This window comes from Bacillus rossius, chromosome 14 (genome assembly GCF_032445375.1).
Source record: "Bacillus rossius redtenbacheri isolate Brsri chromosome 14, Brsri_v3, whole genome shotgun sequence".
NCBI classification, from domain to species: Eukaryota; Metazoa; Arthropoda; class Insecta; order Phasmatodea; family Bacillidae; genus Bacillus; species Bacillus rossius.
The window spans coordinates 41,116,287-41,129,870 of NC_086341.1; the positions used below are offsets into that span (position 1 = coordinate 41,116,287).

At 55.8% G+C, this 13,584-nt stretch overlaps 1 protein-coding gene across 1 annotated transcript in view; it reads left to right on the forward strand.

Annotated features, from left to right (window-relative positions):
* Positions 1-13,584, forward strand: part of LOC134538783 (neuroligin-4, X-linked-like) — a 216,248-nt gene that overhangs the window by 162,066 nt on the left and 40,598 nt on the right. Inside the window, exons 2-3 of the mRNA XM_063380274.1 lie at positions 2,214-2,369; positions 6,682-6,870. Of these exons, the coding sequence (XP_063236344.1) occupies positions 2,214-2,369; positions 6,682-6,870 (345 nt within the window). The remainder of the gene's footprint in view (positions 1-2,213; positions 2,370-6,681; positions 6,871-13,584) is intronic.

The window sequence follows — 13,584 nt, forward strand, 5'->3', positions numbered from 1 at the left end:
TCTAAAAGGTTTCAAGTCCAATTGGGGCATATAAATAAATTTAACACTTAGTATGTTTTGGAACACTTTTTAATTCTCATTTTCGCAAAACTAAGTTAATTATTTACATTTTTATTATGTGTTATGATAAAATTCTCTCTCTCTCTCTCTCTTGTGAAATGTAAGTAAAATGCTTATGATGAAGATGTGTTAATTGTATGAAAAGTTTAATGCTTAATAATATCTATTGTGTCTGTATACTTTTTTTCTCTCCGTGAGAAAGTTAAAACTTATTATGAATCTATTGCAAGTTTACTTATATAATAAATGTTTTAGTGAAGATTCTTTTTAAATTGATGATGGTCATGATATTTTAAGACAATATTATTTCTCCTCTTGCCTCTCTTATGTTCTGGAGAAATCTAAACCAAGCGCGGTGACATAAGCTCGCATGAAGACCTTGAACCATAATGCTCATGACTACCAAGCTACCCATAACAAACCAGCCCCATCTGCCACGTCATCAACCAGTTCCTGTCCCAGAGCACATACAGGTACACTCGTCTGCTTCCTAGCTTCTAGGCCTGTGGAGACTGACAGGGGAAGAAGTCTCTAGAACTAGCCATTCTGTGACTCGTCTTCATCATGAAGATGCCTTTTTGCCTTTTTGACTGATTATGAGGCAGTTGTTGGGTAGCTTGCCTGATAGACAACTATTGATAGTAGATGTTGGGCAGGGTGCGTTTTTGTATGATAATGAGTCAGGTTTTTGGCAAAGGTGCTTTTTTGTGATACTGAGAGACGTTGTTGGGCATTTTGCCTTATAAACTGATAGAGAGGCAGTTGTTGTGTAGCGTGCCTGGTGGGCAACTATTGAGTAGTTGTTGTGCAGGGTGCGCTGTTTGTATGATAATGAGGCCAGTTGTTGGCAAAGGTGCTTTTTTGTGATATTGAGAGACGTTGTTGGGCATTTTGCCTTATAAACTGATAGTGAGGCAGTTGTTGTGTAGCGTGCCTGGTGGGCAACTATTGAGAGTAGTTGTTGTGCAGGGTGCGCTGTTTGTATGATAATGAGGCCAGTTGTTGGCAAAGGTGCTTTTTTGTGATATTGAGAGACGTTGTTGGGCATTTTGCCTTATAAACTGATAGTGAGGCAGTTGTTGTGTAGCGTGCCTGGTGGGCAACTATTGAGAGTAGTTGTTGTGCAGGGTGCGCTGTTTGTATGATAATGAGGCCAGTTTTTGGCAAAGGTGCTTTTTTGTGATATTGAGAGACGTTGTTGGGCATTTTGCCTTATAAACTGATAGTGAGGCAGTTGTTGTGTAGCGTGCCTGGTGGGCAACTATTGAGAGTAGTTGTTGTGCAGGGTGCGCTGTTTGTATGATAATGAGGCCAGTTTTTGGCAAAGGTGCTTTTTTGTGATATTGAGAGACGTTGTTGGGCATTTTGCCTTATAAACTGATAGTGAGGCAGTTGTTGTGTAGCGTGCCTGGTGGGCAACTATTGAGAGTAGTTGTTGTGCAGGGTGCGCTGTTTGTATGATAATGAGGCCAGTTGTTGGCAAAGGTGCTTTTTTGTGATATTGAGAGATGTTGTTGGGCATTTTGCCTTATAAACTGATAGTGAGGCAGTTGTTGTGTAGCGTGCCTGGTGGGAAACTATTGAGAGTAGTTGTTGTGCAGGGTGCGCTGTTTGTATGATAATGAGGCCAGTTTTTGGCAAAGGTGCTTTTTTGTGATATTGAGAGACGTTGTTGGGCATTTTGTCTTATAAACTGATAGTGAGGCAGTTGTTGTGTAGCGTGCCTGGTGGGCAACTATTGAGAGTAGTTGTTGTGCAGGGTGCGCTGTTTGTATGATAATGAGGCCATTTGTTGGCAAAGGTGCTTTTTTGTGATATTGAGAGACGTTGTTGGGCATTTTGCCTTATAAACTGATAGTGAGGCAGTTGTTGTGTAGCGTGCCTGGTGGGCAACTATTGAGAGTAGTTGTTGTGCAGGGTGCGCTGTTTGTATGATAATGAGGCCAGTTTTTGGCAAAGGTGCTTTTTTGTGATATTGAGAGACGTTGTTGGGCATTTTGTCTTATAAACTGATAGTGAGGCAGTTGTTGGGTAGCGTGCCTGGTGGGCAACTGTTGAGAGTAGTGGTTGTGCAGGGTGCGCTGTTTGTGTGATAATGAGGCCAGTAATCGGGCAGGGCTGCCGGTTGAAGCCAGGGCCGGCTGTGCTTGCAGGAGGAGCGCCCGAGAAGCAGGGCCCCCTCCCTGTGATCGTGTTCGTGCACGGGGAGTCCTACGACTGGAACTCTGGCAACCCCTACGACGGCAGCGTGCTCGCGAGCCAGGGCCGCGTCATCGTCGTCACCATCAACTTCCGGCTGGGGATCCTGGGTGAGTGTGTCTCCCGCCCCTCGCCGTCTGCGCTAGCGCCGAGTCCACAACCCGTGCGCACGTCATCTGCGGCATCACGGCTGTTCCCGATCAGCGATTTTCCGGATAATGGAATGTCAGTTTGTATTAAATTGTGAAATGTACCATGCTTTTAAACAGGAATCACTAGGCGTAAATTCATACTGACAGCATCGATCATCTCTGAGCGATCAAACATCTCCGCGCTGTACATTACGACCAGGTATCCAAGGACTTCAGTTGGAATCCACATATGAGAAAAAAGCTGAACGGAAGCGGTACGCATGATGACTATTAACAGAATGTGCCCATTTAAATACCATACACTGATATACCTTCAATAGGAAGCAGCTTCATGTAGCGTAACTTAAGGTTAGTGACAATAAAAGAAGAACCAAAATTGGAAAAACATCGCTGAAAACATTAGTTTTTTTATTTGTTTTTCTTTTCATGAGAAATTAATGACTCTATCTTACAAATGCCAGATTTATAAGACAATGATCTTGTTTCTCTGGCTTCACTATCGCTATAGCCAGATCCAGCTGAGCTTTTCCACTATATTTTAGCAGAAAAACCATATAATCTCAATATATTTTATTAGGTATGAAAATTTTAAAAGGTTTACCTGAATTTGTTTTATTTTTTACTTTTTACTGATTTGTTTATAAAATTTATATTTCGTCAATGTAAAAGACATATGTTTCTACAAACGTATTGTTACGAACGCGAGAGACCAGACCACGATGCCAGGTTCGGAGCTGGCTGGCGGCCCCGCACGACCACTGACTTCACGCGCCGTCCACTGATGTAAGACGTGCCACGCATGCCTGTCAGGATTAAAAGGGTCTCTCTCTACCCCCCTCCCCCTCCGTTGCCCGTGCAACGTCCTTCCTCGGCGCTGATATCTACCGCTGATCAATTTGGGAATTCCGCGGCCTCCGCGTGGAGTGGCGTGAATGGGCGCCGTCTTTCTGGACTTTTCGGGCGTCTGGTCGGCCCGCGATGACGCGACACTTCACAGCCGCTCTCGTTGGTTCGAGAAGGGCGCCACCGTTACTAAAGCAGAGAGTTCCGAGCGAGTTCTTCGAGCGAAGGGAAGTGCGACATCGGCGAAGAGGGTGAGAGACCCCATCTGAGAGTGGCGTGACGCGGAGTTCGACTGGATCGTGAGAGTGCTGCGACTGAGTGGCGCGAGGCTGTGTGTGTGGACAGGCGCGTGGTAAGGAGCGAACCACTGTCGAGACTAGCTCCAGTGAGGAGTGCGAACTGCGGGACTTGACTGACATTGAATGAATTGAGAATAAACATTTTTAAGTGCCAGTGATTGGTGATCGGACTCTTTAAAGTAAAATTGTTTATTATTAATTTAAATATTATTAATTAATACAATTGTAATAAAACTTACTAGGAAAAGTAGTTGTGCTATCCCTTACGAACCAAGTTCTCCCCACATGGGTTGTAACATTATCATTAAAAGAGAAAATATAAGTTTGTGTATATTGAAATACATTTTAAATAATAACAATTAATAACTGTTTAACAACTTTAATCAATACTTAACTCTTCTCAGGTTATGAAAATGTAGCCCACAAACAATCATTATAATTTTTTTTCTTACCATTCATACGTGTACCATCTCATATTACATTTTACGTTTGGTAAGACCTAAGATAGATTTGTTATCAACAAATAATGTGAAATTTATCACCTCAGGTGTATTTTAACATCAAAACACATAAACATTTAAAAAAAATTTACCTTTATAATTTTCGTTCATGATTGAGGATTAAATTTTGTTGGTTTACATATTATAATATGTCTTCCTAGTTCTCAGTTTAATATCTGGAGCCACTGGAACTTTGTAGTCATTGCACTGTTACAAAAACCTTACTTTCCTAAATTATTGATTAAGATTTTATAATAAATTTGATATTTTAAGTGTATGTGCAAAATTTCTGATTTTGATGTTTAAAAGTTACGAACCGTGATTATTTTCTAGGTAATATAATTTATTATAGAGATATCTGAAGAAATCGAGACTAATCTTAATTTGAAATACCACCTTACTTTGGAATTATGTTTGCGGATTTATTTTTTTTCTATATTTAATTTTATTGGTTTCAAAACTGAAATTAAATAGTTCATAAAATATTTTTACAAATTTTTTACTTTTTCACATGTTGGTCGTATATTTTTCTTTATAAAATTAACATTATTTTTAATCTTTTATAATGAATTTTTTTTAATAAATTATAAATCCAACCTTTCAACTTCCAAATGGTTTATGATGACTAAATATTTCTTTGTAAATTTTAATAAATACTTAAAGCCTAAACTTACAAAAGGTTGTCAGTTAGTGTCATTATAAAAATTTTATCTAATAATCTCTTTCCAAAAACTTAATTTACTCACGAAACATCAGCGCAAAACTAATAATTCTGGTTTATATGTTATGAAATATCAACATTAAAATAATTATATTTGTAATCTGTTTGTTTTAAACATTAAAAATGTACTTTTCAAACTTTTTTATAAGTAAACTAAAATATTATTTTATTTTTAATGAAAAATATTCAATCACTTCAAACATTTAAATATGATTTAATTAAAATACTGAAAGTTTATATTTTATATCTTTAATGGGAATTAAAGATTTTTTTACTGGTTTGAAATTATTAGCATTTATATTTCAATAAATGCATTTATAATCAATGTAAATATATGATTCACTGAAAACATACTAAAACCTAATACATGTTAGAAAAGTTAATTTTAATTGCATTAATTATTTAAATAACTAACGCAGTTAAATATTCTATTTTAACCATTTTTATTCAAGATTTTTAATTGTATTTTTGTATTGGAAATATGTTTTTAGTTTTTATGTTACTGTTACTGTTAATGATGAAGTGTTACAGTAAACAATGGTTAAATACAAATTTATTAAAATTTTTGTTAATAATATACTAATTTACTTAGAAATCTTATATTGTGCAGTAACGTTTATGATAAAGAAAAGTTAACTTTATTGATTCAACAGTAAAACGTAGATCCTAACTGTTGAAATGTTAATATAAAGTTAACCATTTCAATAAATAATATAAATTTGGTAAAACAATTACTGTTTAAAACATACTTTGTGGATATTGGGATATATTTGTTTTATTTATTTAATTTTTAGCTCAGTTAAAACAATGGATAATATTATAATTTATTTCTCTTAATTAAGTGTCAAGAAGATAACAAGACTTTATTTTTTTAAATGTCATAAATTTTTAATGAATCATATGCAGAAAAAATTATTTAATAAATATTTAAAGTATATTACATGAGAAATATTTTTTCTTTGATATAACATAATTTTTGTAAATAATGCCTCGTTAGTCACATATATTGATTTGTGACTAAGAATATTTAATATCAGTGGTTGTTCAAAGTAGTTAAGAAAAACTAATTTTTAAACCATGAATGCTTTCAAAACACATAATTAAATCACTATTGGCAATGTGGCCACAATTTCCTTGACGATACTCAGGTGAGCACTGAAACCTACTTTCGATTTCTTGATGAGAATTTGTTCCATAAAGTTGAAGGAATAATTATAAACTCGTTAAAATTGTACGTACCGAATTGATTTGGAACCTTGGCAAAAATAAACTGATTTCGTTGCGAACGACAGGCTGTCAACGACATACTTCATTCATTTTTTTTTTTTTAGGTTTCCTTTTTTTAAATTCACTTTCTGTACCAGCATACAGCTAAAAAATATCTCTGTCGTTGGCGATAGCAAATAGTGACAGAAGCTTTGATTTTCACAAAAATTGTAAAACGTATTTATTTGAAAGGTTTATTGTTTAGTGGGAACATATTTTTCTTACACAATTTTCAGTAAAAAAATTTTGTTATTTTTTCTGTAGTATAGAAGGTATGGAATACCTAGCTTTAAATAACTTAATATAAAATAAATTATTTATATTTTCGAAATAAATCCAACTTTGTGTAGCATGTTATAGTACTTAATACACTGTTTAATTTAGAAAAAAATAAAAGGTGTTTAATTTTCATTTTTGTAAAAATTTACGTATTTTCAAATATTCTTAGAAATAGGCTCTCTTGTTTATGTAATAACCAACATTTAGTAAGGAAATATCAATCGATTCAATGTACTGGCTGTAAAGGAGAATTAATTAAAACCCAAGCAGGACTATGCTATGTTCCACCCGATGACACAAAGAGATGAGGGAAATGAAGAAGGCGATGTGTGTGGTGGAACAAGGATCGATGCTGTCGGCAGGCTTCCTGAAGACGGGCGCGAAGGGCAGCGCGCAGGGCAACTTCGGCCTCATGGACCTGGTGGCGGGCCTGCACTGGCTGCGGGAGAACCTCCCGGCCTTCGACGGCGACCCAGACCGCGTCACGCTGGTGGGTCACGGCACGGGCGCGGCGCTCGTCAACATCCTCGCCGTGTCTCCCGTCGCCAAGGGTAACTACTGCCGGGGTGCCACCCCTCCCCAGGGTGACCACTGCCGGGGTGCCGCCCCTCCCCAGGGTGACCACTGCCGGGGTGCCGCTACTCCCCGGGGTGACCACTGCCGGGGTGCCGCCCCTCCCCAGGGTGACTACTGCCGGGGTGCCGCCCCTCCCCAGGGTGACCACTGCCGGGGTGCCGCCCCTCCCCAGGGTGACCACTGCCGGGGTGCCGCTACTCCCCAGGGTGACCACTGCCGGGGTGCCGCCCCTCCCCAGGGTGACCACTGCCGGGGTGCCGCTACTCCCCGGGGTGACCACTGCCGGGGTACCGCTACTCCCCAGGGTGACCACTGCCGGGGTGCCGCTACTCCCCAGGGTGACCACTGCCGGGGTGCCGCCCCTCCCCAGAATGACCACTGCCGGGGTACCGCTACTCCCCAGGGTGACCACTGCCGGGGTGCCGCCCCTCCCCAGGGTGACCACTGCCGGGGTGCCGCTACTCCCCAGGGTGACCACTGCCGGGGTGCCGCCCCTCCCCAGGGTGACCACTGCCGGGGTACCGCTACTCCCCAGGGTGACCACTGCCGGGGTGCCGCCCCTCCCCAGGGTGACCACTGCCGGGGTGCCGCCCCTCCCCAGGGTGACCACTGCCGGGGTACCGCTACTCCCCAGGGTGACCACTGCCGGGGTGCCGCCCCTCCCCAGGGTGACCACTGCCGAAGTGCCGCCCCTCCCCAGGGTGACCACTGCCGGGGTGCCGCTACTCCCCGGGGTGACCACTGCCGGGGTACCGCTACTCCCCAGGGTGACCACTGCCGGGGTGCCGCTACTCCCCAGGGTGACCACTGCCGGGGTGCCGCCCCTCCCCAGGGTGACCACTGCCGGGGTACCGCTACTCCCCAGGGTGACCACTGCCGGGGTGCCGCCCCTCCCCAGGGTGACCACTGCCGGGGTGCCGCTACTCCCCAGGGTGACCACTGCCGGGGTGCCGCCCCTCCCCAGGGTGACCACTGCCGGGGTACCGCTACTCCCCAGGGTGACCACTGCCGGGGTGCCGCCCCTCCCCAGGGTGACCACTGCCGGGGTGCCGCCCCTCCCCAGGGTGACCACTGCCGGGGTACCGCTACTCCCCAGGGTGACCACTGCCGGGGTGCCGCCCCTCCCCAGGGTGACCACTGCCGGGGTGCCGCTACTCCCCAGGGTGACCACTGCCGGGGTGCCGCCCCTCCCCAGGGTGACCACTGCCGGGGTGCCGCCACTCCCCAGGGTGACCACTGCCGGGGTCCGCCCCTCCCCGGGGTGACAACTGCCGGGGTGCCGCCCCTCCCCGGGGTGACAACTGCCGGGGTGCCGCCACTCCCCGAGGTGACAACTGCCGGGGTGCCGCCCCTCCCCAGGGTGACCACTGCCGGGGTGCCGCCCCCTCCCCAGGGTGACCACTGCCGGGGTGCCGCTACTCCCCAGGGTGACCACTGCCGGGGTCCGCCCCTCCCCGGGGTGACAACTGCCGGGGTGCCGCCCCTCCCCAGGGTTACTACTGCCGGGGTGCCGCCCCTCCCCAGGATGACTACTGCCGGGGTGCCGCCCCTCTCCGGGGTGACAACTGCCGGGGTGCCGCCCCTCCCCAGGGTGACCACTGCCGGGGTGCCGCTACTCCCCAGGGTGACCACTGCCGGGGTGCCGCCCCTCCCCAGGGTGACCACTGCAGGAGTACCGCTACTCCCCAGGGTGACCACTGCCGGGGTGCCGCCCCTCCCCAGGGTGACTACTGCAAGGGTGCCGCCCCTCCCCAGGGTGACCACTGCCGGGGTGCCGCCCCTCCCCAGGGTGACCACTGCCGGGGTGCCGCTACTCCCCAGGGTGACCACTGCCGGGGTCCGCCCCTCCCCGGGGTGACAACTGCCGGGGTGCCGCCCCTCCCCGGGGTGACAACTGCCGGGGTGCCGCCCCTCCCCAGGGTGACCACTGCCGGGGTGCCGCCCCCTCCCCAGGGTGACCACTGCCGGGGTGCCGCTTCTCCCCAGGGTGACCACTGCCGGGGTCCGCCCCTCCCCGGGGTGACAACTGCCGGGGTGCCGCCCCTCCCCGGGGTGACAACTGCCGGGGTGCCGCCCCTCCCCAGGGTTACTACTGCCGGGGTGCCGCCCCTCCCCAGGATGACTACTGCCAGGGTGCCGCCCCTCCCAAGGGTGAACACTGCCGGGGTGCCGCCCCTCCCCAGGGTGACCACTGCCGGGGTGCCGCCCCTCCCCAGGGTGACCACTGCCGGGGTACCGCCCCTCCCCAGGGTGACTACTGCCGGGGTGCCGCCCCTCCCCAGGGTGACCACTGTCGGGGTGCCGCCCCTTCCCAGGGTGACCACTGCCGGGGGCCGCCCCTCCCCAGGGTGACCACTGCCGGGGTGCCGCCCCTCCCCAGGGTGACCACTGCCGGGGTGCCGCCCCTCCCCAGGGTGACCACTGCCGGGGTGCCGCTACTCCCCAGGGTGACCACTGCCGGAGTGCCGCCCCTCCCCAGGGTGACCACTGCCGGGGTGCCGCTACTCCCCAGGGTGACCACTGCCGGGGTGCCGCCCCTCCCCAGGGTGACCACTGCCGGGGTGCCGCCCCCCCAGGGTGACCACTGCCGGAGTGCCGCCCCCTCCCCAGGGTGACCACTGCCGGGGTGCCGCTACTCCCCAGGGTGACCACTGCCGGGGTGCCGCCCCTCCCCAGGGTGACCACTGCAGGGGTGCCGCCCCTCCCCAGGGTGACCACTGCAGGGGTGCCGCCCCTCCCCAGGGTGACCACTGCCGGGGTGCCGCTACTCCCCAGGGTGACCACTGCCGGGGTGCCGCCCCTCCCCAGGGTGACCACTGCAGGGGTGCCGCCCCTCCCCAGGGTGACCACTGCCGGGGTGCCGCTACTCCCCAGGGTGACCACTGCCAGGGTGCCGCCCCTCCCCAGGGTGACCACTGCCGGGGTGCCGCTACTCCCCAGGGTGACCACTGCCGGGGTGCCGCCCCTCCCCAGGGTGACCACTGCCGGGGTACCGCTACTCCCCAGGGTGACCACTGCCGGGGTGCCGCCCCTCCCCAGGGTGACCACTGCCGGGGTGCCGCTACTCCCCAGGGTGACCACTGCCGGGGTGCCGCCCCCTCCCCAGGGTGACCACTGCCGGGGTGCCGCTACTCCCCAGGGTGACCACTGCCGGGGTCCGCCCCGCCCCGGGGTGACAACTGCCGGGGTGCCGCCCCTCCCCAGGGTTACTACTGCCGGGGTGCCGCCCCTCCCCAGGATGACTACTGCCGGGGTGCCGCCCCTCCCAAGGGTGACCACTGCCGGGGTGCCACCCCTCCCCAGGGTGACCACTGCCGGGTTGCCGCCCCTCCCCAGGGTGACCACTGCCGGGGTACCGCCCCTCCCCAGGGTGACTACTGCCGGGGTGCCACCCCTCCCCAGGGTGACCACTGTCGGGGTGCCGCCCCTTCCCAGGGTGACCACTGCCGGGGGCCGCCCCTCCCCAGGGTGACCACTGCCGGGGTGCCGCCCCTCCCCAGGGTGACCACTGCCGGGGTGCCGCCCCTCCCCAGGGTGACCACTGCCGGGGTGCCGCCCCTCCCCAGGGTGACCACTGCCGGGGTGCCGCCCCTCCCCAGGGTGACCACTGCCGGGGTGCCGCTACTCCCCAGGGTGACCACTGCCGGGGTGCCGCCCCTCCCCAGGGTGACCACTGCCGGGGTGCCGCTACTCCCCAGGGTGACCACTGCCGGGGTGCCGCCCCTCCCCAGGGTGACCACTGCCGGGGTGCTGCTACTCCCCAGGGTGACCACTGCCGGGGTGCCGCCCCTCCCCAGGGTGACCACTGCAGGGGTGCCGCCCCTCCCCAGGGTGACCACTGCCGGGGTGCCGCCACTCCCCAGGGTGACCACTGCCGGGGTGCCGCCCCTCCCCAGGGTGACCACTGCCGGGGTGCCGCTACTCCCCAGGGTGACCACTGCCGGGGTGCCGCCCCTCCCCAGGGTGACCACTGCCGGGGTACCGCTACTCCCCAGGGTGACCACTGCCGGGGTGCCGCCCCTCCCCAGGGTGACCACTGCCGGGGTGCCGCTACTCCCCAGGGTGACCACTGCCGGGGTGCCGCCCCCTCCCCAGGGTGACCACTGCCGGGGTGCCGCTACTCCCCAGGGTGACCACTGCTGGGGTCCGCCCTGCCCTGGGGTGACAACTGCCGGGGTGCCGCCCCTCCCCGGGGTGACAACTGCCGTGGTGCCGCCACTCCCCGGGGTGACAACTGCCGGGGTGCCGCCCCTCCCCAGGGTGACCACTGCCGGGGTGCCGCTACTCCCCAGGGTGACCACTGCCGGGGTGCCGCCCCTCCCCAGGGTGACCACTGCCGGGGTGCCGCTACTCCCCAGGGTGACCACTGCCGGGGTGCTGCCCCTCCCCAGGGTGACCACTGCCGGGGTACCGCTACTCCCCAGGGTGACCACTGCCGGGGTGCCACCCCTCCCCAGGGTGACCACTGCCGGGGTGCCGCTACTCCCCAGGGTGACCACTGCCGGGGTGCCGCCCCTCCCCAGGGTGACCACTGCCGGGGTGCCGCCACTCCCGAGGGTGACCACTGCCGGGGTCCGCCCCTCCCCGGGGTGACAACTGCCGGGGTGCCGCCCCTCCCCGGGGTGACAACTGCCGGGGTGCCGCCACTCCCCGAGGTGACAACTGCCGGGGTGCCGCCCCTCCCCAGGGTGACCACTGCCGGGGTGCCGCCCCCTCCCCAGGGTGACCACTGCCGGGGTGCCGCTACTCCCCAGGGTGACCACTGCCGGGGTCCGCCCCTCCCCGGGGTGACAACTGCCGGGGTGCCGCCCCTCCCCGGGGTGACAACTGCCGGGGTGCCGCCCCTCCCCAGGGTGACCACTGCCGGGGTGCCGCTACTCCCCAGGGTGACCACTGCCGGGGTGCCGCCCCTCCCCAGGGTGACCACTGCAGGGGTACCGCTACTCCCCAGGGTGACCACTGCCGGGGTGCCGCCCCTCCCCAGGGTGACCACTGCTGGGGTGCCGCCCCTCCCCAGGGTGACCACTGCCGGGGTGCCGCCCCTCCCAAGGGTGACCACTGCCGGGGTTGCTACTCCCCAGGGTGACCACTGCCGGGGTGCCGCCCCTCCCCAGGGTGACCACTGCCGGGGTGCCGCCCCTCCCCAGGGTGACCACTGCCGGGGTACCGCCCCTCCCCAGGGTGACTACTGCCGGGGTGCCACCCCTCCCCAGGGTGACCACTGTCGGGGTGCCGCCCCTTCCCAGGGTTACCACTGCCGGGGGCCGCCCCTCCCCAGGGTGACCACTGCCGGGGTGCCGCCCCCCCAGGGTGACTACTGCCGGGGTGCCGCCTCTCCCCAGGGTGACTACTGCCGGGGTGCCGCCCCTCCCCAGGGTGACTACTGCTGGGGTGCCGCCCCTCCCCAGGGTGACTACTGCCGGGGTGCCGCCTCTCCCCAGGGTGACTACTGCCGGGGTGCCGCCCCTCCCCGGGGTGACTACTGCCGGGGTGCCGCCTCTCCCCAGGGTGACTACTGCCGGGGTGCCGCCCCTCCCCAGGGTGACTACTGCCGGGGTGCCGCCCCTCCCCAGGGTGACTACTGCCGGGGTGCCGCCCCCCCAGGGTGACTACTGCTGGGGTACCGCCCCCTCCCCAGGGTGACTACTACCGGGGTGCCGCCCCTCCCCAGGGTGACTACTGCCGGGGTGCCGCCCCCTCCCCAGGGTGACCACTGCCGGGGTGCCGCTACTCCCCAGGGTGACCACTGCCGGGGTGCCGCCCCTCCCCAGGGTGACTACTGCCGGGGTGCCGCCCCTCCCCAGGGTGACTACTGCCGGGGTGCCGCCCCTCCCAAGGGTAACCACTGCCGGGGTGCCGCCCCTCCCCAGGGTGACTACTGCCGGGGTGCCGCCCCCCCAGTGTGACTACTGCTGGGGTGCCGCCTCTCCCCAGGGTGACCACTGCCGGGGTGCCGCCCCCCCAGGGTGACCACTGCCGGAGTGCCGCCCCCTCCCCAGGGTGACTACTACCGGGGTGCCGCCCCTCCCCAGGGTGACCACTGCCGGGGTGCCGCCCCCTCCCCAGGGTGACCACTGCCGGGGTGCCGCCCCTCCCCAGGGTGACCACTGCCGGGGTGCCGCCCCCTCCCCAGGGTGACTACTACCGGGGTGCCGCCCCTCCCCATGGTGACTACTGCCGGGGTGCCGCCCCTCCCCAGGGGGACCACTGCCGGGGTGCCGCCCCCTCCCCAGGGTGACTACTGCCGGGGTGCCGCCCCTCCCCAGGGTGACCACTGCCGGGGTGCCGCCCCTCCCCAGGGTGACCACTGCCGGGGTGCCGCCCCCTCCCCAGGGTGACTACTGCCAGGGTGCCGCCCCTCCCCAAGGTGACCACTGCCGGGGTGCCGCTACTCCCCAGGGTGACCACTGCCGGGGTGCCGCCCCTCCCCAGGGTGACCACTGCCGGGGTGCCGCCCCTCCCCAGGGTGACTACTGCCGGGGTGCCGCCCCTCCCCAGGGTGACCACTGCCGGGGTGCCGCCCCCTCCCCAGGGTGACTACTACCGGGGTGCCGCCCCTCCCCATGGTGACTACTGCCGGGGTGCCGCCCCTCCCCAGGGTGACCACTGCCGGGGTGCTTCCCCTCCCCAGGGTGACCACTGCCGGGGTGCCGCCCCTCCCCAGGGTGACCACTGCCGGGGTGCAATAT